This window comes from Microcaecilia unicolor, chromosome 2, assembly GCF_901765095.1.
Source record: "Microcaecilia unicolor chromosome 2, aMicUni1.1, whole genome shotgun sequence".
NCBI classification, from domain to species: Eukaryota; Metazoa; Chordata; class Amphibia; order Gymnophiona; family Siphonopidae; genus Microcaecilia; species Microcaecilia unicolor.
The window spans coordinates 272,485,315-272,509,901 of record NC_044032.1 but is presented as its reverse complement, the minus strand read 5'-3'; the positions used below and the strand labels follow the sequence as shown (position 1 = coordinate 272,509,901).

At 42.1% G+C, this 24,587-nt stretch overlaps 1 protein-coding gene across 2 annotated transcripts in view; it reads right to left on the bottom strand.

The window, feature by feature from the left end:
• Positions 1 to 24,587, bottom strand: part of PLAA (phospholipase A2 activating protein) — an 83,691-nt gene that overhangs the window by 21,982 nt on the left and 37,122 nt on the right. For both annotated transcript variants that reach the window (XM_030194169.1, XM_030194170.1), the window contains 4 exons: positions 21,344 to 21,479; positions 12,805 to 12,974; positions 6,976 to 7,133; positions 5,887 to 6,106 (listed from right to left, as the gene is read on the bottom strand). In XM_030194169.1, the coding sequence (XP_030050029.1) occupies positions 5,887 to 6,106; positions 6,976 to 7,133; positions 12,805 to 12,974; positions 21,344 to 21,479 (684 nt within the window). The remainder of the gene's footprint in view (positions 1 to 5,886; positions 6,107 to 6,975; positions 7,134 to 12,804; positions 12,975 to 21,343; positions 21,480 to 24,587) is intronic.

Genomic DNA, 24,587 nt, shown 5'->3' with positions numbered 1-24,587 from the left:
TTTAAATTCAAATAAGACTAATCTGGGGCTCTACTGTGCTACATTCTTGATCTCCGATTTCAAGATGAGCTTTAACGTAACAAATAATAAAATAAGCAATTGCCCATTATTTGTATTCTTCTGAATAGTAAAATATGCTATTCATTACCGCTCTACCTCTTCTCCCCTCACCTCTATTGTTCACTCAGAATTCTTTCAATTCTCCCTCTACCTATTCCTTTTATAGGATGGAAAATGTGTGTGGATTTTTGCCCTGGCCAAGGGACACCCAAACCACTCCTTCTTGAAACCTCTGTGTAGTCTGCATTTCCACACTTGAACAGTGGCTTTATTAAATTGCCACTTACATATGTATGAAATCTACATGCGTAAAATACTGCTATTTACAACTGGAGATGTTTCTAAAATAACTCCCTATGCCTTATATTTTCATAAAAGGTTTACATATATTCTAATGAAATTGGGAGAACGTAACATTTGTAGCTGTGTGATATAATTAATCCCCTACCTGGCAAGCATGGGGAAGGGGAGGAGCAGGCCTGCATTAAACCCTGCTTAAAGTTAGGCATGGTTTATAGATAGCGCTTATGCCCGGGAATCACATCTAACTTTAGGTGCAGCCATTTCCACCAACAAAAATCTGAAGCACCTAAAGTTAGGAACAGATATTTTTTTCTTTATATTACAGTTTATGAGAATGAGATACTTCAAACTGATATGGTTTTATATATGCCCTAAGCATTTACTACTTTTTAAATATACACAGCTGGAGACCAGATGATAGTGTATATGCATATTAGGCATCACAACCATGAGAGGAGACTGCATTGGTAGCAAAAGCCTACATTGGTTGTAAGGAATGCCATCATGTTGTCAGAATATCACTTGTGACAAGTAGATATAATACACACAGTTCACAACATATTATACAATTATCCATTTTTCAACCAGGTACGTGTTTAACTTGTTTCCCAGTTGACATCTTGATTTAATGGAAATTTTCATTTAGGGATTTTTTTGTGAATGTTTAGTGTTTTGTTATGTTTATAGCTGCTAAGTGGGGGAGGTTATTTTTGTTGTAGGTGGCACAGATTCCTTTGGGGAAAGTTAATACTTCATTGGAATATTTATTAAAAACAGAAGATCTCAAGTGTTTCTAATGGGGGAGGGCAGGGAAGGCAGAGACTGTATTCACACAATTCAGGCCACTATTTGTTTATTTACTACTCAAAATTTTACATACTTCTTCCTCAGTCTATGCTCAGTCTTGAGTTTGTTTTGATTTTTCTTTCCTCTTAGTTTTATTTCATAGTTTTGTATGGATAAAAAAAACTTATTGTCTCTCTGCACTTTACATGTGAGCAACCTTTCACTTTCCTTGTGATCTGTGCTGGATTAACAACCACCACCACAATCACCCTCCAGTGATCTACATCAACTGGATCATCAAACATCAGGATCAGAAACTGCAAAATGATGAAACCATAACTGCAATTCTGTGAGATAAAGTTCATACCTTTAACTTATATTGTCTCTAAATTTCTGATATCTGGCCTGAAGCTCCCTCTCAATTAAACTTCCAAATAATTTCACAGGAGTGAAGTACAGTCATTTGATCTATGCCTCTAGTGAACAGAGGTGCCTGTTAGATATTAGATGAGGGACTTTAAAAACTATTTAACCTTGTTTCAAGATTTAAAAGTGCAAAATATAAATAGAATAAGCAGCTCTACTGACTACATATCTAACAGAGAACCTAAATTTTCCTAGGAAGCAAACACTTCAAAGGGACTCAGACCCTCATCCAAGAACTGTCTGCCACTGTTAATTGCTGCCAAAGACAAACTGGCTTTTTATTATACTGATAGCTAGAGCGCTCTGTAACCTTACCTACTTTAAAACAAGAACACACTTTGGCCTAGTACACCAAACATACATCCCAGTAATCTGGGGAAGAAAAAACAAGAACACACTTTGGCCTAGTACACCAAACATACATCCCAGTAATCTGGGGAAGAAAAAACAAGAACGCACTTTGGCCTAGTACACCAAACATACATCCCAGTAAACTGGGGAAGAAAAAACAATAGACTCCCCCATCCACCTAAAGGACACAAACTCAACAGAAAAAAACAAAAAACAAAAAACAAACAAACAAAAAAAACTTAACTATACCATTAATTCCCTTGCCTTTTAATGTCTTGTCTGTCTGTTCTACCTAGATTGTAAGCTCTTTGAGAGCAGGGACCATCTCTTCATGTCAAGTGTTCAGCGCTGCGTGCGTCTGGTAGCGCTCTACAAATGCTATTAGTAGTAGTAGTAGTATACCCACACAAATACCTGCCTATCACCATCAAGTAATCCCTAAAACTACAACTACAACTAGCAGACCAGTACTTGGGAACTTGGGCCTAGTAAATGCCTGATCAGGCAACAAAATTTCCAATGATCCATGATGTCATCAGTGAATACCACTTTGACATCTTAGGAATAACTAAGACTTGGCTGGATGAAAAATGGAGGAGTACCATTGGCTATGTCCCACATGATTCACTATTCTGCAACAACCAAGACAAGGGAAGTGGGGTGGAGGGGTAGCAGCCCCGATCTGAGAGACAAACTATGCAAAGTCTCCATTCCCCACTTGTCTGAGTCAGAATGCCCCCTAATCCAGCCGGACCTGTGTGGCTGCTCATGGTCTACAAAGTACCTCGCAACAACGCATCATCTGTACAAGAATTGCTGAATCTGATGACCAAAGTAACCCTGAGCTTACTGATCATGGGAGACTAACCTACATATTGAAATTAAAGACACCATTACTGCTAACTTCCTTCATACGATGGCAGCTCTAGGATTCATTCAGATGATCAAATCTCCAACCTATGAAAAGGGCCCATATGCTAGATTGCAAAAGGGTCAATATCTTTGACACAAAGCTGGTGGCATTGAGATAACATCCCTATCATGGACTGATCATTTTCTAATCAAATTTTCTATTAAAGGACCACATAAAACAGATGGGCACAATCAAAGTTTGGAAGGCAAACAAGAAATCTGACTGCTGATAACTTTCTGGAGGTCTTGTCTTAACCCCATGTGGATGGAAAGATGAAAGAATCAGAACAGGTTGATATCTGGAATGCATGCTTAGCAATACCATTAGAAAAAACAGCCCCTCTAAAGAAGGTCCTATAGAAACAGAAACATGACAGCAGATAAGGGCCAAATGGCCCGTCCAGTCTGCCCTTCCTCATTAACCACTAACTCCTCCTTTTCCTAAGGGATCCCATGTGCCTGTACACGTTTCCTTAAATTCTGACACAGCCTTCGTCTCCACTACCTCCACCGGGAGGCCATTCCACGCATCAACCACCCTTTCCATGAAGGAGTATTTTCTTAGATTCCTCCTAATTGTATTTCCTCTCAACTTCTTCCTATGCCCTCTCATTACATGGTTTTCCTTCATTTGAAAAAGGCTCACCTCATATACATTGATGCCACTGAGGTATTTAAACATCTCTATCCCTCTCTCCCGCCTCTCTAAGCGTATACATATTGAGGTTCATAAGCCTGACCCCACATGTTTTATGACGGAGACCGCTTACCAATTTTGTAGCTGCCCTCTGGACTGACTCGATCCTGTTTATATCCTTCCATAGGTGTGGTCTCCAGAACTGCATGCAGTACTCTAAATGTACTCACCAGAGACTTATACAGGGGCACTATCACCTCTTTTTCCTACTGGTCATCCCTCTCCTTATGCACCCAAGCATTCTATGCTCTACAAATGTACATTCCCCATGGTTCTCCCCAGAACTACGGGTCCTTAAATGTAAAGGACGTCAACTTGAAAGAAAATGGCAAATCTTACTTAGATGAAGATAGGCTCAACTAAACACATGGCTCAACTGTAAGAAACAAATGGCAATGTACCACCAGGCTTTAACAGACAAAATATTTCTCTCAACATACAGAACAAGATGTAAATTCAACTAAGAAATTTAAACAGTAAACCGCCTACTGCAAACCCTAAAAGAACAAGCCTTGCAGTCACACCTAACCTGCAATGATTTTGCCAAATACTTTGCCAACAAAATTAAAATATCTCTATGATGACCTACAGATAGCCCCAAAGTTCCCACTAGCTCATGAAGAGAAAATACTCCCTCACCCTGCACATCCATCTGGGACTCATACAACCAGGTCAGAGGAAGTTCTTGAAAAATATCCTGGAAGGCCTAAAGCCTACAACCTGCCCTCTTGATCCTTGCCCAGCAAAGATAGTATAGCCACCTTCGACACTGGATAACATTATGCCTCCTACTGAGCTGCTTAGGTCGATGAACATAAAATTCTACATCTATACTGATGATGTGCAACTACTCATGCCTGAACCAGATCATCTACCCACAGTTCTGAGCAAACTGTCTGCCTGTCTTAACCGCAACTCAGGAATGGGCAAACAACAAACTCACTCTGCCGGAATCCAAGCAAAACAGAGATTCTTTGGGTACCTAACACAAGTGGACAAACACCGGACTTCAATATACTTTTTGGGAAGTATGAATGCCCCCTAAATTATTATTATTAGCATTTGCATAGCGCTACCAGACCCACGCAGTGCTGAACACCTGATACAAACAGACAGTCCCTGCTCAAAAGAGCTTACAATCTAAATAATACAGACAGACAAGACAGTTACGGGTGAGGGAAGTAATGGGTGAGAAGGGAGGAAGGGACAAGGGGAGGGCAATTGTGGCTAGGAGCTAAAAGCAGCAGTGAAAAGGTGGGTTTTCAGCATAGATTTGAAAACAGGTAGAGATGGAGCTAAACGTATAGGTCCAGGACTCTTAGGATACTGCTAGACTCATCATTCACTCTGATTCCACAAATTCAAACCACCTTAAAAAACTGTCTTATCTCCTAACTTCAGGAAGCAGGTAAAAGCCTGGCTCTTCTCCTAAGCTTTTAATACCTAGGGTGACTGACTATACACCGATTCTGCACCTGGACTAGCTTGCTACACCCACTAACTTAGACCAGTTCCTTATATCTTGATTAACTGTACAAAGAACTTGCCTTGAGTTTAGCCACCCATTTATTTACCCAACTAACTCTGTACCACGCATCTTGTCCCCCCATCTATTGTCGGGGTCTTTTCCTGCTGTCTCACTTTTGCTGGTCTAAGGCCTGGTTAGGCCTGAACCATCTTTTCCTTCACCAATATGGATTCTGCAGACTGTGGCCTAAACATAAACCAGCTTTCTACAAAGGTCATACGAGTCTAGAATAATTGCTGCCCAAGTGATTTTCTGATATAACAGTACTTACTCTATATATCAGCATTTGGCCCCTCATCTATATGAGAAGCTGTACTGTAGAAAAGCATTAATATCATAGCAGTGTTTTTTGAATTTCTGCTTATTAGATATTCCATCCTTATGATGCTTACATCGTGTTATCTCTGTTATTTAAATTCCAGTGCTGTTAAATGTGCATATTTTTGATCCCGTTTCATGGTAGTCCTATTATTAGGTTTCAATTTGCCATTTTCAAGTTTTCCTCTTTCACTGAATTTATGTTTATACTTGTTCATTTTATTATTGTTATGCTGTTAACAAAATTGTACGTTTGATGTTAAATTATACCCACTGTACACCACCTTGGGTGAATTTCTTCTGGCCTCATTCACTGCAGAGCAAAACTAAGTTGTACCGTTGGGATTACATGCTAGTCAATGCCCTGCTTAGCTGCTGATCAAGTCTTCAGTGAAGTTCTCAATTTACACACACAAACATTTGGTCTTCTAATACTGCACATTCTCCAACAATAAGCATACAAAAAAAAAAAAAAAAAACCCTTGTGTGTGTTGTGGCCCTTTACCTGTGAAGGGGTCAGCAAACTCCATGGTTGTAGCCCCTACAGTCTGTCCTTTGGTATTGTTGATAATAAATTTAGCCACCTGATCCAAAAACATGGGATTCAGGTCATTCTTCTGCAGAAAATTGTATGCTACCAGCCAGGGATCATCAATAATGTTATATGGAAGTTTATAGGAAGGTCCACTCTCATTTACATCAATTGTGAAAACGTAGTCATATTCCTTTGAATAACAAAACAGAAAAGGATTTAAGACATAAAATGAACATGGCTGGATTTTAACTACAAAAAACAGCAAAAATATTTCAACAGCAAAAGATCTAGTGAGGTATCTGGACATCTTTATCAGTAATTAGCTGGTGTGCGTGCTAGAACAGAACATATGAAATTTTCAGGGAAGCAGGGCACTCTTACTTGAATGAGGTCATGTGACAGGCTGTAGCATGCTCATTTAAAGTCAATCCTCTCAAAGGGATTATCTGCTTATAAAGCAAACTACATACGTTTCTCCAAAAATCAGTTTTATAAGCACAATGCTTATCATGAAGAAAGCTTAACAGTACATAAGGATGTTACAAAATCTGTACCACATTCCAGTGTACCATTCTTTCAAACTAATTCCCACTAGGAAATGGCAGAGGTACAGACTCCTTATCTGCTTCAAATCAAAGATGACCCCTGCCTTTGACTATAGGCTAGAGAAAATATTTAATTGAATGCAACTTTTATATTCAGTCATTTTGCCAATTAGTTCAGAGCAGATTACATAATAAATATACAAATGACAAATCATATATATTATAAAACACTAAAAAGTACAATCACAAGTCTTATACTTCAATTACATAATCCATTGTACATTTAAAAAAAAAAAAAAAAAGTTATCTTCCCTCATCTTACCATTTTGCCAAAACATGCAAAATATCTTCCAAAATAGGCACAAAATACAATCTGTAGCCTGAACCACAAGCTGCTGCCTATATCAAATCCACATTCAGGTATTTGCATTCTTCCTTTTATTCTCTAAAGAAGCTTGTCTCTACATTTGCAATAAGACTCAGCATTTTCCCCATTTTGGGAGAGGTTACATACTTTTCCTTCAAATAAGACTTTTCCAGATGTTTGCTGCGTGGCTCCAGATGAGCCAACCACATCCCCAATCTTCACCCACTTCCTATCGCTGGAGCTCCACTGATAGGCTTCAACCTTCCCTTCAACTTTTACCAGTCGTGTCTGGCCTTCCCTTGTACCTGGGGACACAAAAACAGGCGTGACTAAGGAAGTTACAAATGTAAAATACCCAACCTCCTCATCAAGAGCTTTAGGAACAAGAAAAAAAAAACAACAACAACAAAAAAAAGATCTTAATGCAGAGAGTGAAATGAATAGATTAGAAAAAAAAGTTATGAGACAAACCCAGAAAATCCCTCCTGCTTATCTGAAACTTATGGAAGGATCAGGTTTATATACCAGCTAGGTCTACCTGAGGTACACCAAACAGTGACACACTTAGTCCCTTTCATATTCCGAACAACCCCATATTTAATAAAAACGAACAATGAAAGAAAAATGTGGAAAAAAATCCTGGAGAAGGACCACAATAGGTACATATGAGAAAAGTGGACATCACACGGTTCATAGAACAGAGTGCTTATGAATAACTTGAAAAGTTGAAGGCGGTCAGAGCCATGGGACTGGACAGGATCCATTCCAAGATATGGAGGGAGCTCAGAAAGGGTCTGGCAGGTCCTCTTAAAGATTTAATAAATCCTTGGAGATGGGAGAGGTTTCACAGGATTGGAAAAAAGCAGATGTGGTCTCTCTTCACAAAAGTGGCGACAAGAGAAGTGGGAAACTACAGGCTGGTATGCCTCACTTTGGTTACTGGAAAAAGTAATGGATGATTTGTTGAAGAAAATGATAGTTAATTTCCTGGAATCCAGTGGTTACAAGATCCGAGACAACATGGTTTTACCAAAATTAAATCATTCCAAATGAATCTGATTGAATTCATTGACTGGACAGCCACAGAACTGGACTGAGAACATATGCTAGATGTAATATACTTGGATTTCAAAGCCTTTGACACAGTTCCTTATAGGAGGCTTGAATAAACTTGACAGACTGAAGTTAGGACCCAAATGGTGAACTGGATTAGAAAGTGGTGGTTAATGGAACTCACTTGGAGAAAGAGATGAGTAGTGGGAGTGCCTCAAGGACCGGTGCTGGGGCCAATTCTGTTCAATATATATGTCAGCAACATTGCCAAAGGGTTAAAAGGTAAGGTTTAACTTTTTGCAGATACCAGAATTGTAACCGAGTGGACAACATAAAAAATGATCTGCAAAAGTTAGAATAGTCTAATACTTGGCAGATAAAATGTAAATGCAATGAAGTGCAAAGTGATGCATTTGGAGAATAGAAATCCAAGGGATCCTTATGTACTAGGAGATGAGAGGCTGATATACACAGATAGGGAGAGGGTCCTTGGGGTGATATGAAAGCAATGAACAGTGTGACAAGGCGGTGGCCACAGCCAGAAGATGCTAGACTGCACAGAGAGGCATAACCAGCAGAACAAAGGAGGTGCTGATGCTCCTGTACAAGTTGTTGATGAGACCTCAGCATTGTGTTCAGTTTTGGAGGCCGTATCTTGCTAAGGATGTAAAAACTCTTGAAGTGTTCCAGAGGAAGGCAACAAAAGTGGTATGTGGCTTGTGCCAAAAGGCATATAAGAGAGACTGGAAGACCCGAATACATATACTGTAAAGGAAAGAAGGGATGCGGGAGATATGATACAGATGTTTAAATACGTGAAAAAGTATTAATATAGAAACAAATCTTTTCCAGAGAAGGGGAAACAGTAAAACTAGATGACAAGAATTGAGGTTGCAGTGTGGTAGACTTATGAGTAATGCCAGGAAATTCTTCTTCATGGATAGGGTGGTTGATGCCTGAAATGCCCTCTCAAGAGAGGTGGTAGAGACAAAAATGGCCTGGGAATTCAAAAAGGCCTGGGATGAGCACAGAGGATCTCTAATTAGAAAATAGGTGGTGCAGAGGAAGTGACATCACTGCAGGGAATGGCTGCCTAAACGCTCCCAATACACAAAAAAAAGCTGTAATTTGGCAGTCACCGGCACTACAATTGCTATCTAGCCTCCTTATCCACTACTTACCATCGAGCACACTTAGGAATGAGTGCCAAGGGTAAAGTGGTTCACTTATCCAATTATGCCTTCCTGGGTGTAGCGGGGTCTAGCTCCATGAGGCCAGAGTTGGATACCCCTATGATGGTGCAGCCAGTGTCTCAGTCTCTGGGATCTCAATTCCCAGACTTGTTTGTGGTGGGAGAAGCCTCTGTGGATCCCTTGGGAGACCCTCTGCGGGAAATCTGCGACTGGCTCTGGGAGAAGACAGACATCAAGCAGTCCAGGAGGAACTTACCACACTGGGAGTGGACTTGCGCACTGAAATCACGGAGCTGGGACAGCAGGTGGTAGACACAGAGCAAAATGTGGATGAACATATGAAGGTGCTTACTACTGTGGAAACTCAGTTCCAAGACCTCTGGGCTACTGATCTCTCCATACTAGATAAAATGGAGGATATGGAACAGAAGCAGGCACCAAAACTTACATTTTCATGGAGTACCGGAAACCCTTGCTTATCTGGACTGTGACCATGTTGTACATCTATAGCGGGAGCCCTGCTCGGCATTGAGAGGTCCACAATACAACTGGACAGAGCTCACAGAGCACCCCAAACAATAAGCCCAAGGACATAGTGGTCTGCTTTACCAACTACAAGGTCAAGGAAAATATCTTCCAGGCATCCTATATAAATGGTGCTACCCATTTGCACTGCAGTTCTATAAAGATGGTAAACTGCATCAGGTCCACACAGTAACGGAAGCGCAACGGCTTTTCCTCAAATGGGTGATTCATCTCTAGTGTGTTAAGAAGTAGTAGTAGTAGTGTAGCAGCGTTCCAACCATAAGCCCTCTCTGGGGCTCTCTGTGCAGCCAGAATGGCAATGAGTCACTAAAGGAGGTGGCTGCTTGAAACAGCAACTCTGTAACCTCTCTGCATGCAGCCCCATTGCAACCTGCCTCTCTTCAAGCTTTAGTAATAGAAACTATGTAGGCTAACTGATGGTTCAGTGGGAGTGGCACTGGAGCTCTGAAGACTGGACATCTATTTGAATGGTTATCTATGCCAGTTAGGTGGCAGGTTCTTCAGGTTCCTACATGTTATTATAACCTTTTTTCTTTTTTTTTTTCTTTTCTTAGATACAGTGCTGTTTTATTATTGGCATCTACTTGCCCGGTGACTATGACATGGTCTGGGATGATATTCCTCTGAAGGATGGGAACTGACCCTGGGGTGTGCACTTCTGCTGGGCGGAGGACTCTCCCTGTAGTTGAGAGACTGCTTTCTTCATTGTTTTGGTGGGGGATGGACAGGAAGGGTAAGGGTAGAAGCTTGTATAAAAATAAATGGCACTTATAAAACTCCTTTTCCATTACACAGGGGGAAATGACAAGAGTCGTGTGTTATCCCCACTCTTGTTCGCTACTGTAATTGAACCCTTAGTGCTATTTATCTGACAACAACCCAAAATAGCTGGGCTTAGTTGGGGAGGGAAGGAATATAAATTACAACTCTTTGTTGATGTTTTCCTTACAGACCCTAAACTGTCCATGCTATAAGATGGGGAGTTGAGATGTTATGGAGCCTTATTCTGTTTTAAAATAAATTGACAAAATCTGACATTTTGAATGTTACCCTGGAGAGGGACTTGGAGCTCTCTATACAAGGAAGGTTTCTGTATCTTTGGGCTCCCCATCACATTTGATATTTGGGTACTGATTTGACCTCTACTGTACTTAATCTTTATGCTATTAACCTCCCTGTTAAGATGGAAGAACTTTTTGGAGGCCTTGACAAGTGGGAGGGACTTAATATTTCCTGTCTGGGACAAATAAACACAGTTAAGATGATGCTCCTGCCAAAGTTGCTCTGTTTATGGCTTTGCCCCTTCCAGTACAGAGACCTTTTTTCAGCAATTAAAAAGGAAGGTCTTTCGTCATATTTGGAATGCCCCCTCCCCCCAGGGTGCAGGCTAGAGCTCTGAACCATCCTAAAAACCAGGGGGGGGAGAGATATGTACTATATTTGTTGGACTTGTCCCCTTGTCCAACCATATTGGCAGGCTGTTTATTCTCTGGTGCAACGGCGTCTGGGGAGCTCTTACCCCTTGAAGGCAGAACACTGTCTGTTGCATCATAGACCTTTTGGGATAAAGCCCCTGAAGCATAACTTGGTGATTTGTTTGTTCACAGCAGCACAACAGGCTTTGGCAGTGGCCTGAAACAGTTCAACGATACTAGCTTGTTCAATATATTTGAATAAATTGGATTATCTTTGCTTAATGGCCGAGTTAGCAGGGATTACAAATGGCCAACTTACAAGTTTCATAAGATTTGGGACTGTTATTGGATGTGGGAGGTCAGACCCACAGAATACAGGACGACTGAAACTTGCTTACTTGGATTATATCCCCATGAGTTGTACATGAAGACTGAGTGATCTTGCCTTTGGAGGGAGACCCAACTGGGTTATTTTGAGGTGGGGGGGGGGGGAGGGGGTTGGGGATTTGCATTTCATAGCTGTTGATCTTCACATTCTTCTAGATATATTTTTCATAACTTTCAATAAAGCTTCTTGAAAATAAGGGGAAAAAAAAAAGAAAACTGATGGTAGGAAAAACCACAAAACTTAAATGGCTGCATGTGTGATGTGTCAAGTGACACTTAGATGGCAACTGGCTGTGAAGAACTATGGTCGGTGCCCAGCAGACTTGTAAAGTCTGTGTCCTGTATATGACAATTCATTTTAGGATGGGCTGGAAAGGACTTCAACAAACTCCAGTAGCTGGAACATGATCATATTCATTGTTGGTTTAATTGTGAATGGATAACGAGTGTGACTGTTGGGCAGACTGGATGGACCATTCAGGTCCTTATCTGCCATAATTTATTATGTTATTACGTAAAGAACAACTTGTCTTTTAGAACAGGTGAAACAATAAGCTGTAATGGACAAGTCTACAACAGATGAATGAAACAAACATTTCCTGGTCTCAATCCTTCAGAGCCATCGCCTATTGATAGTGCTAGAAAAATCCGATAAGCCAGGTCACCTGGGCATCTAAACTTCGGCACTTAAGTAGGTAAAATAAAGTAGAAAAGCCAAAAATAAAGAATTGAATTGGCTCCTAGAAGTTTCTGATGGCGTCCAAGTTTTCTAAATATATTTCCAACTTTGCTTATTATCCGAGACAAACAAACAGATTAGAACCAAACCTTTAGCCTATTCATCTGGGGACCACATACAACACAAAACATGATTCTAATGCAAGTCAATCACATGCAACACAAACAGCAGCAGTGACCTAGATTCTGTTCTAGCATCCAGAACCCACTCCTGGAGTAGTGTATGCTGAGGTGGCAGTGCTTGCAGTTATGGCTCAGCAGTAATGCCAACTGGCTAAACCTAAGAGTGCACTTATTTCCCTCCTCCAGAGACCTTCTGCTGCAATGGCCGACTAATGGGTTGAGGAAGGAGAGCAAGAGGGATGAGGAAAACAAAATGAAATGAAGCTTTATGATACAGTAGCTCCAGTTACGGTTAATTACAGCTGGGCTAGAAACCCAAAAGCATCAAGAAGTCAAAACACAGAGCACATTTCCTGAGGTCAGGTATTTTCACAAAGCTGAAAATTTACAATTTCACAGAAAAAAAAAAAAAAAACAACCCTCCCCCCGACAAACACATCAAGGTGGGCAAAAGTAAAAAAACAAAACAAAACAAAAAAAACACAAAAAAAACAAAACAATGTAATCCCAGGCACATTTACCAGGATCATCCAAATGTTCTTTTCCAGGAAGTTCCTCCACGTTAATATCACCCAAGTCCCCTGTTTTTGGGTCAATAGTTGCTGTGGACAGCTCCTCCTCAAAAGCCTTCAGTTCCTCGGGATTCGCTCTCCGTTCTAGAGACTCTGTAAACACTCGGATCATGCCATCACTAAAGAAAAAACAGCAAATATGTACATGCAACAGGCCAAGAAAAATCATTCCATTTATGAAAAATATTGTTGGTTGAAAACAAATGAGGAGACCTACAAACAGTTTAGAATCCCTGGTTAGATATTAGCAGAGAAGTTTGTCCACTGATCAGTTTTCTCTTCTTAAATTGTTACAACTAAGATCAGGTCAGAAAAGTGATTGGAGCCATTTTTTCTAAATTGATAATTAAGGCATTTAAAAAAATGTTTACTGCTGGTAATTTTATGATGGTCGTTCAACATACTGTGACTCCACATCTAAACAGACTTTGAAGTCATTAAAAATAGCTCAAAATACAGTAGCATGCGTGATTCAAGGGTTATCTAGATTTGAACATATTATACCAATGCTGATCTCTCTGTATTGGTTGCCAGTAGAATTTCAAATATGCTATAAAATTATGATGCTTGTATTTAAGGTGTTGACCAATAAACGAATTTACATTAGACTTCTAGTACTTTGCTGTCATCCTTGGCAAATTTACTTGATGCTCCCTCATTTTGTGTAATACAACTGGAAGAATACAGAACATCTATCTTATGTTGCAGGTCGTAAACTATGGAATGAACTGCCAGATCATATACATTCTTTAAAGCAGTGTGAAGGAGTTTACAAATGCTTTAAAAACAATTTTATTTCAGCAGGCATTTGGGGAGTGTTTGGATGAATCTGCTTAAATCTATTGAAGTATAAATTATCCTTCTAATGTAGAGCTTGAAGATTGGATAAAGCAGGGTTACTGCAATTAGTTTTATTTGTATTGTTTAGTCATTGTTGACATGATTTTTATGAATGTGAGTTGTAATCCACCTGGAGTTTTTAGACAGTATAGAACGCAGCTGCTAGATTAGTTGCTGGTATTTCTAAATTTGAACATATAATACCAGTGTATATTCCTTCCTCTGCTTGGCCTGCAAGCACTCAGAACTGCTGTCATCACCTAAGTTTCGTTTCTCCCTAATGCGGCCTGTATACAGAGTGCACAAGCCTTGATTATCAGTAAATAGCAAATATTGTTATGGACTTCTGGTAAATCACATGACAAGGAGAAACACATGAGGAACTGAAGCTATGCGGCCCATATATGGCAGACAAAAACTGATATAACCTTGATGGTAAGACTGAGGACCCTCCAAAGAAGGAGATGTTCCTCCACAAATATGTGTTTAGGGGAAAGAGAAGCCAGGTGTTTCATGCAACTTGTTTGCTGTTGCTGGGGATCATGTGTATGGGATAAGGAAATGGCCAATGAGCACATAATGTGCATGTGATTGGAGCAGGAGAGGTTGGTAAGAAAACAGGAACAGGCAATATCCTTATATGAACAATAAGTTAGAATAAGAAGAAATCTCGTGATTTAGAAGAAATGAAACTTATAACAGCATATAAGTGCAGAATGAGAAAGCCTAGCTGAGCAGCCTTGTAGCTCAGCATGAACGTCTTGCTGGCTGTGTGCCAACTCTGCTCCAGAGGGAACAATTATTTTTGTCCTGGCTTAGGGAAACACCAATAAAGATTTTACTTGGTTGCACTAAATCTGAGTCTGATTGTCTCTTATTCCAGCCAGAGATTTTTGGGATTCGGATTACACCAGTGGGAAAGGGATTGAAAACTTCACTGGTTGGCTGTGAAATATAGAGTACAACACAAGGTTTTAACTGTCATTTATCAAGTGATTCATGATAAAATGCCATGGTACTTTGGTCAGGTTTTCACTCCATTTTCATATTGAAGGTCTTTAAGATCCTATTTTACCCCCCCCCCCCCCCCCCCTTTTCCAGGCTGCGCAGTATTGCTGACACATCCCATTCAAAATGAATGTGCTGTGTTGGCAGTACTTCACTGCCATCCATCCACTAGCGCAGCTTTGTAAACAGGGGCCTAAATGTTTGAATTTGCATTTGGTATCTTCTGTGCATTATGCTATTACTTGAGAATCAGCTTTTTCAATTGCAGGAACGCTTATGTGGAATGCCCTGCCTGGCCAATTGCGTATAAGCACTAGCATTCAACAATTTAGGAAATTGTAACAAACAGTTTTTTGTACAAGCTTTTTTTCTGATAGGCAATGAAGGTTTGGAGAGTTTGTGATGGCAGCATTTCATGTCATGTATGTTAATGAAGATTTATTTTTGGTATTTTAATATGTATGTTTTGATCACGTGATGCTAGGCTAGCGAGAGGCAGCCGCAGCGAGGATCTCCGAGCCCCCCCCCCCCGTAACATCGAGCGGTGAGCGTATTAGAGCCTCTCCAAAATCCCCAGCTTGGGTCACGTACGGTGAGTGAAGGTGTACAGATCCCGGGAACCTAGACAAGAGTTTTGACGCTCTGATGGTGGCAAAATTGCAAAGGATAGACGGAGCATGAGGCCGCATGGGAGATTCCAAGATGGCGGAGATTGGCCCCGCAGGAGAGGTGTCGGTGGGCTCCGCATGGGTGGCAGAGATACCAGCAGAGGTCTCGGCGCTGCTGGAACCGATGGTGGACCGGAAGCTGGAGCGAATATCTGATAAATTAGAGGCGATGAATGGCAAGCTGGAAGGGCTAAGGTCCGATCTCACTACCTTTCAACAGCAACTATCGGATGTGGAGGACAAATGAAATCAACAAGACAGTCAGCAGCAGAAAATGCAGAGCAAGATTGAGCAATTAGAGGCTAAGCTTGACGATCTGGAGAACAGATTGCGGCGAAACAATCTCATGTTAGTGGGCCTCCCAGAGAATATGAAAGTCTGACCTGCGTAGCTTTCTGGAGACTTGGTTAACTAAAGCGTTGGAACTTCCGCTGAAAGAGGGGCCCCTAAGGATTGAGCTGTGCGTACAGAGATGTCCCGTCCACGAATTGCAATTATGAAAGTTCTTAATTATGCCCACAAACAAGACATTTTGAGGGCATTGCGACAGAATGGGGCCTTACATTATGAGAACCAGCGAGTTTTGTTCTTCCAGGATTTCTCCGCGGTGGTGGCGGCGCAGCGCCGACTGTTTGTGGACACATGCAAAATGCTACACACGAAGAAAATATCATTTGCTCTCCTTTACCCAGCTTGCCTTAGGATCCAGAATGGCAGCAAAACTTGTTTCTTCACGTCTCCCACTGAAGCTCTTAAATTTGCCAATACTTTGAACTGGGGGGGGGGGGAGTGGATACGAGTAAAACCTGAGGCTGATGTGCGATTGGTGAATATCTTACTGGGACTATGGAAAATTTGGGGTCCTTGACGGTGGAGTCGATAGACTTGAAATACACCATAGGGATCTGGCTGGCACTGAAATTGGATAAGGACTGTTGTGACATTTGTACTTGTTGAGTGGTGATGAGGGCTCTGGATCTCTGTTTGCTTGTTGTGTGATTGGTTGGAGTGTGACTTTGAGGAATTGGACAGAACTGAGGTCAAAATTTTTTTGCTCAATCATTCAGCTGCAGACATAGAAACAGTCTTAAAGTACTGCAGAATACCCACACTCACTTACTAGACATTGGAGGTCTGGGGTTGGTTTGCCTTGCGTGCTGCTCTGGGGGGGGGTAGGGATAATGTTTTTGTTAGGGTTGTTCTGTGTTGTGTTTCTGGATAGTAGCATATTTTATGTTCTTGGAACAAGCTCTGGGAGGATAGGGGATCTGTTGGCTTGGGGGAGGATGGATGGGACAGGTAGTGGAGGCCCCAGCAGTGCAGAGGAAGGCGGGTGTCATGATCCTTTTTCGTAAAGGGCTAAGGGTGTTGATTAAATCTATCAAACACAGTCCGGATGGCAGATATGTTCTGGTAGTAGCTGAGTTGGAAGGCCAGCTTTTGGTTCTATGCAATGTTTACCCCCCCAATATTTTTGATAGGAATTTCTTCCGCAAGCTTATTGAGCTTTTAAACCCCCTATCAGGAAGGCAATGTTATTTTAGGAGGGGATTTTAATTTGCCCTATGATCCTGTGATGGATAAGTCGACCTGTGTCAAGGGGAGTTTGACTCAGTATGCCACAGGTTTGCCCTTTCTGTGTAGTACGTTAGACCTGATAGATGTTTGGAGGATTCTTCACCCCACACACAGAGACTACACGCACACGTCTCGGGTACACTTGACTCAATCACACATAGACTATTTCTTTGTATCCCGTATCCTATTTCCAAAAATTCCATCAGCGGACATAGGGCCCTGTGAGATATCGGATCATGCCCTTATATGGTTACAGATGGAAATAGGCAAAGGAAAATGTGCAGGGGGGGAATGGAGGTTCCCCCTAGAATTATATAGAGACCCTGCCTTCCTGCCTTTTTTGGAGGGAGAAATGGGCGGATTTTGCACGTCATAATGGGGGACACTCACAGCAATATGGCTTATATTGGAAAACCACAAAAGTGGTGATGAGAGGAGAGATCTCCTCGTATAGGGCCAGAATACGGAAAATTAGAGATTGGGAAATACTGCATTTGGAGAAAACAATTTGGCAGCAGAGACAACATTATGGGATTGTTCGGACGGAGGGGGCTAGATGGGCTCTTCTGGACTCCCAGAGGGAACTGAATGAATTGCTACACCAGCGGGCGATCAAGTCTCATATCTATTACAAATTTCAGTTATTTATCCATGGGAATAAGGCAGGAGGACTGTTGGCCAGGTTGGCGTGAGGAAGTAGAGGGTCTACCTACATAGTACAGGTGAGGAGGCTGGGAGGGGGGTGGTATAGAGCTAGCAAAGATATCTTGGCCCATTTCCAGATATTTTATGAACTTCTTTATCAAGAGCCTAAAGACGTGATGGACGATGGTAATCTCTATCTAGAGAATGCTTCACTGCCTCGGGTCACTGCAGCACAGAGGGCGTTTCTTAATGCACCTATGGGAGAAGGTGACCTTTTATTAGCAATATGCCCCCATGAACTTTGGTCGTCCCCACGACGGAAAGCAGTTGGGGACGCCCAAAATCGGCTTTCGATTATGCCGATTTGGGCACCCCTGTGAGAAGGATGCCCATCTTCCGATTTGTGTTGAAAGATGGGCGTTGTCCTCTTTTGAAAATGAGCCTGTAAGTCTACCATCTCTACTGATCAGCTCTGACGCGGAGAAGGTTTTTGATCGCGTCTTATGGTCGTTCCTTTTTGCCATAATGAGGAAAGCAGGTTTGGAGGGTTTATTTGGAGATGCAGTGAAGGTCTTATATTCAGACCCTCAGGCATTTTTGTATGTAAATGGAGAGAGGTCAGAGGCATTCCCTATTCGATGGGGTACAAGGCAAGGATGTCCATTGTCTCCTTTGTTATTTCTTATTAATATTAGATCCACTTCTTAGGGATATTAGTTCCCATCCAGAGATTTCAGGAGTTTCAATTGGGAAATCTATGTTCATGATCCCAGCGTTTGCGGATTTACTTGTACACCTTACACATCCTTGGAGATCTTTAACAGCGCTTTTGGAGTTATTTCAAGAATTTGGGGATTTTTCTGGGTTTAAATTGAATTTTTCAAAGATGTTAGCTCTCGCCTTTACAGAGCAGTTGAGACAGGAATGGGGGGAGGACTTCCCTTTCTGCTGGGCTCGCAAATCCTTTACATACCTGGGAATAAAGATTGGAATGAAAACGTCGTCTCTATACCAGGCTAATATCTCTAATTTGTTAGAACGGACCATAGAGCATCTGCGTAAATGGAAATCTTTGCCTCTCACCTTGCATGGCAGAATTCATCTGGTTTCGTATGGTTGAGCTCCCGAAGTGGCTATATGTAATGGTTTAGGGCTGCTGAATAGCAAATAGATAAATCACCTGTGTGGAGGTTATTTCTATAACAGATCATCTATGTATGAAGGCAAAGTAGGTATCTACATCCAGCCTATTTTACAAAAATACTAGAGGCAAAGAAGCAGAAACCATGGACAGATTGAAAATGCAGACAGACATTTATACCGTCTCCTGAGCAGGTGTAAACATTCAGACAAAGTACACGGTGAAATTTCCCTTACCCATTAACGTTCCTTCCTTGAGTCTGGCTAGACCAGTCCACAACAGTGAGTTTAGGTGGTTGAGATTATGTATCCTTAGTAAGCCACAGAGGCTGAGCCTCACCTAGGTCCTTGACAAGCTTCAAGACCCTCTCCAAACAATAGGCAACCCTTAAAAGGCAGTGTACAAAGGGGGTCCTTAGGCGACTGCATCCTCTGTCCAATGCCATAGCCCAAAACACTGAGTTCCCACCATGGAGGGAACCGAGCTTGAACACATCTAGACTGGATCATAAAGCAAGTCTGCAAAGGGGGGGGGGGGGGGGGGGGGGAGGGGAGCTGAGTCAGTGTGTGAGAACAAAATGCCCTGCTGGAGGCACTAGCCAACACCATGAACCTGAGGATACACACCTCAGGCCAACATTCTCTCTCCTGTCAGGCTTGCTGCTCTAACAGGCCTCAAGTCTATGTGCAAGACGTTCCTGAATGGAAAAGTTTCTAGGAGAGTGAACAACTTCAACAACAATCTTGTTTACAGAAACTGGGACTTCAGGGTCAGAACAAATCTGCTCCTGGCGTCCGTGGCCCAGTGTTGTAGTCCTCCAAGTCGTAACACTGGAAAACCCCAATCTGCTCCAGACAGCAAGGCTCGCCTTTACCCAGGAAGAGTATAAAGCAGTGGTTCCCAAACCTGGTCCTGGAGACACATCAGTCAGTAGGTTTTTATAATATCCACAATGAATATTTATGAGAGAGATTTGCATGCACTGCCTCATTGGTATGCAAATCTCTCATGAATATTCACTGTGGATATCCTGAAAACCTGACTGGCTGGGGTGCCTCCAGGACCAGGTTTGGGAACCACTAGTATAAGGAGAACGTGGAAGAAACAGTTATCCGGGTGTTGTCTGGAGCAGTTTGCACAAGAAATGCTGTCAGCCGAGTAGCTGACAAGCCCAGATCCAAGACGGCCGTATCATGAAAACATCTGAAGCTCATTAAACCTCGGCCCTGCCATCTGCTCCTGCCCAACAGTGGAAGTAACCTGAAGGCCAGCTGCCTGCTCATGACTGCTATCTGACCATCCCTGCTGTGGCTCCCGTCATCCTCCTGAGAGATATCATTTGACAGCTCCCTGACTGCCTCTGCCTCCAGTGTCCGAGTGTGGGAGAGTTCTTTTCCCATCAAGTGGTAACTGTTCTTTGCTTAGTGCCTTGGGAATTAAGGGTCCTAATTAGTTCAGGACTAGGGTTTAAGTGTAATTTCTTTGCCTTCCCTTGACAGGTACATAAATGCTCACGGATTACCATTATTTTGGGTCATTTAGCGTAAGTATATGATCACTGATTTGCCTTTTCTCTGCTGCCAATAACAATTTGTAACATTTGTATCCCACATTTTCCCATCCATTAGCAGGCTCAATGTGGCTTATATAATACCGTAAAGGCGATCGCCAGGTCCGGTAGATGTTAAACAAACAGTATAAAATAAGGGTCAGGTAAGGTAAGGGTATACAAGTACAATAAGGGTCAAGGAAATAAGGAATATATAATGTCCAATACGATAACAATAAATTAGCTTTTACATTTCTATAATATCTGAGCCTTGTGTCTTATTCTGTTAAGTGTTTCTGGGTGTAACGAACTCGGTTCTGTAGTCAGAGGGACGTCTGTGACCTGACATATATTTCAGACTGCTAAACTACTAAGGAAGCCTTTTACAAAGCCATGATAGCGTTTTTAGCTCGCAGTATAAATCAGCTGGTGGGAAATGCTGAGACACCCATAGGAATATAATAGGTGTCTCAGCATTCACTGCCAGCTGATTTTTATCGTGAGCTTTGTAAAAGACCCACTAATTTTGTCACTTTTGTACATTCCCTCATTGCCTGCCTTCTACTGTACCTGAGGCAAGGTAACTGTGTATACGCCCCACACGTGTCACATAACCTCTTATAGATAACCATCTGAACCCACTGATATGGACTGGTCTAGCTGGTGATACGCATATTTTATAAGACATATGTAAATAATGATTCTGCTCCTGAACACATAGGGCCACATAAAAGCATACATCTTGTCACCACATAAAACTTTTACATGTTTAGCTTCTGGAGTACTTTTATAAAATTCCATATAAAATTATTCCCTTAGCGACTAAATATTACTGCAAAACATTGTGGTGCTGCATTCGCCCCTCCCCTACCTGGTCCAAAATGATATGAAACTATCTACGGATAAGAGAAATATGCATTGGCCACCTGGCGGCTAACAAAGAGCTCGATTTGAATGCAGGGCCATTCATACTTAAATTATTGAATTGCAAATGGCTTTGCTGGGAGAGCCCCGATTCCGGTGGATCCCTAACTGAATGACTGGAAGACATTTTGGTACCTCGCACCAACAGCGATGTCACCGTTATCTAGGACGCAACAACACCAGATGGACTGAGCTGGAAGACGAACTGTCTGAGTACATTCACCCCCCTTCCAGATTCTCAAAGAGCGATCCTCTCCTGTTGTTACAAAATCTGCAAGGAAAAAAAAAAGAGAAAGATCTGTTTCAACACAAGACATTTTTCTAAACATGACAGTTCTCACTGTTAAAATGAGCAAGATAAGAGATTCAAACCTAGGCTACAATTGATCTTTGTCATTAAAACCATGGCAGATTCTACGTGCATTTTAAGCTGCCTGTGAACATCACAAAAACAAACAAAAAAACAGTAGTAGAAAGGAGACAAACATCCTTGAATGTATCAAAGGGCGAATTAATGTAATCAATGATGTTTAGTTGTGGTAATGTTTTCTATTCATGCACTTCCTATAAAAATTTCTTGTCATTTTTTTCTAGAGAGGTATAGAAAAATTTAAAACTTTTTTTTTTTTCCTTTTACCAAACAAAGAGCCCCTTTTACAGTTACATTAACTCTCAGATCCTTAGGAGGAGAAGATATTCACTTCGTACAGCTCAGATTTTTATCCTGGGTCAGAGAAGGGCAGAGCTAGAAGGCAGTGGAAACCTACGCTTTTGAAAGTAGTAGAGTCGTCGCCTAGGCCCACTCAAAACCCTCAGAGATGAAGAGGTTGCAGCTGAAGTGTGCCAAGATAGGGTTTGGATGGTATCAGTATGTTTTTTACGAGGTCAGCAACCTCCTCCACCTTATCCCCCAAAAGATTGTCTCCTTGGCAAAGTATGTCCGCCAACCTCTCCTGAACCACTGGTTCTAGGTTATAAACATGCAGTCATGAGAGTCTCTGCATCCCTACACCCACGGCGGACAGTCTGGATGCAATGTCAAAAGAATCATACAAGACCCTGGTCAGGGGTACTTCTACACTGCAGCTGCTTACTGGGCAACTGGTAAAGCTCTGCAGCTTGCTCCTATTGGAAAGAATCCATGAGACTTAATGCACTGTGTAGCAAAGACTGCAAGTGAAGACTCGTGTAGAGCTGGTAGGACTGAATGCGGGCAATGAGCTTTGAGACCTGAAAAGCTTTCTTCCCAAAGAAGTCTATTGTACGAGCCTCTTTAACCAGAGGGAGCTGAGGCACAAGTCCTGGAATTCCTAGCTTGTTTGAGGGCAGATTCAACAACCAAAGAGTGGTGAGGCAGTAGAGCCCTCTTGAATCCGGGAGCCTTCTGGAAACGATACTGTGTATCCACCTTCTTAGGTGCAACCTACACTAAGAGGGAAGATTCCCAGTTCTTAGTCACTGCATCTTTAAGGATAGGGTGCAATATCGAACATAACATAAGCATTGCTATACTGGGACAGACCAAAGTTCCATCAAGCCCAGTATCCTGTTTCCAACAGTGGCCAATCCAGGTCACTTGGCAAGATACCAGAACAGTAAAACAGATATTATGCTGCTTATCCTAGGATCTCTCTCCCTGGGCTCTTCCTCTAACTTAAATGGGATGGAAGAAGCCATCTCTTTAATGAAACCAGTGGAAGAGACCCTCAGCTGGATATTTACATCTCTCTTGAGGGGTGGAGGGATCAGAATGTACCTCATAATATTCCTCCTCTGAAACGTAACGAGGGTCTTCTTCAGAGTCCCATGAGCAGTCCCGTTCAGATTCCTCATGGCACTCTGATTTGACTGAGTCTGTGTCTACCTCGGCTCAGTGGAACTACATCCACGCCCTGATGAGCGCAAGGTACAGCCCTACTCTCAGACTCCAGGGAAGCTTCCTCCACCAATGTCGATAGCGGTACTACATGTGCCGATGTCAACATCTTTCGAGGCGTTAGCATCCAGGATCTCTCCACAGGCAACGATGAAGTTTCAGGAAGAAACTGGGGCTGATATGCAGCTGGCGCAAGCACCCTCGATGGCAGAGTAGATTGCAACTGCAGCATCTGTGCAAGCTCCTCCTTGAGCATGGCTTGGAACTGCTCATAGAAATTAGGCATCAGCAAAGGTGGGGGAGCTGTGACAAACGCAGCCTGAGAAGGTTATCAGTGCTGAACCAAAAGCGGGGATCTGACTGCCTGGAGACTTGTGTAACAGCATTTCTTGCAAAGAGGGGGAGCACTGTTCCCAGTGCTGGTGATTCTCAGGTACTGGTGTTGCCGATGCCCCAGAGCTCCTGGCACCACGTGTTGATGAGGACAGACGCTTATGCTTCTTGGGCTGTCCTTCGGTGCCGATGTCGAACCTGGAAACATGCCCTCTCTTGGGTCTGATGCTTACCAGTCCCAGAGCCTACTTTCAGCACCCGATGTCGAGGGAGGTACAGACCTTCTTGATACCGGTGCACTCCCACTTGTAGTTGAAATTAGCAGCCATCGAGAGTTGATACATCTGGTGCTGATGTTGATGAGGAGCCAAAAAGTTTTTCCTGTTGAAGCTGCAGCACCCTTAACTGCATTTGCAAACACAGAGAACAAGAGTTAGGCTCATAGTCAAGCCCAAGGCTCCCGATACACCAATTGTGCAGGTTTGTCAAATAAATCAACCTTTTAAGTCACTGGGGGTCTTCCTGGACATCAAGAATTGCGGCTAAATTAAACTACTCAATTGCGAACAGTGCAAAGGGGTAGCGTTAAAATTGAGGTCTGTGTTCTGGCCTGAATTGGCCTAGCAGCTTACAAAAAAGAAAGGAAAAGCTTTAACAGCCGAAAACACTTAAAAAAAAAAAAAAAGAGAAAAAATAAAATTAGGAGTAAGGAAAAAAAATAACCAAAAGGGACAAAAATATCTGCATGGGAAAGCACTATAGAGTAGAGAAAAATCTGCACTGAGCGGAAAATATGATAACATGTCCTCCGTGCTCCGCAAGAAAATTAAAGACTGAGGGACCCTTGTTCGTGTCTCGGGCAAGGCACCAGTGCACGTGTGGTGGGACACTGCTAGAAAGTTCTATAATAATCTCGCTAGTCAGCGTTCGCACCGGTCTCTGCTGGATGCCACCCAGCTGTGGGAATACAAATGGCCTGCTTGTCCTCTGAGAATTCTCCAGACTCTTTGAACACCATATGTACGCTCACATTTTTCTTTCCTTTTATACTATATATATTCAATAATTATCTCAGGAAATGTTGCTTATAATTTTGCATAATATTTGGGAGGTTTATTTTGACATTAATAATGCTGCTTTTATTGTTGTGTAAAATTGTTCATCTCTTAG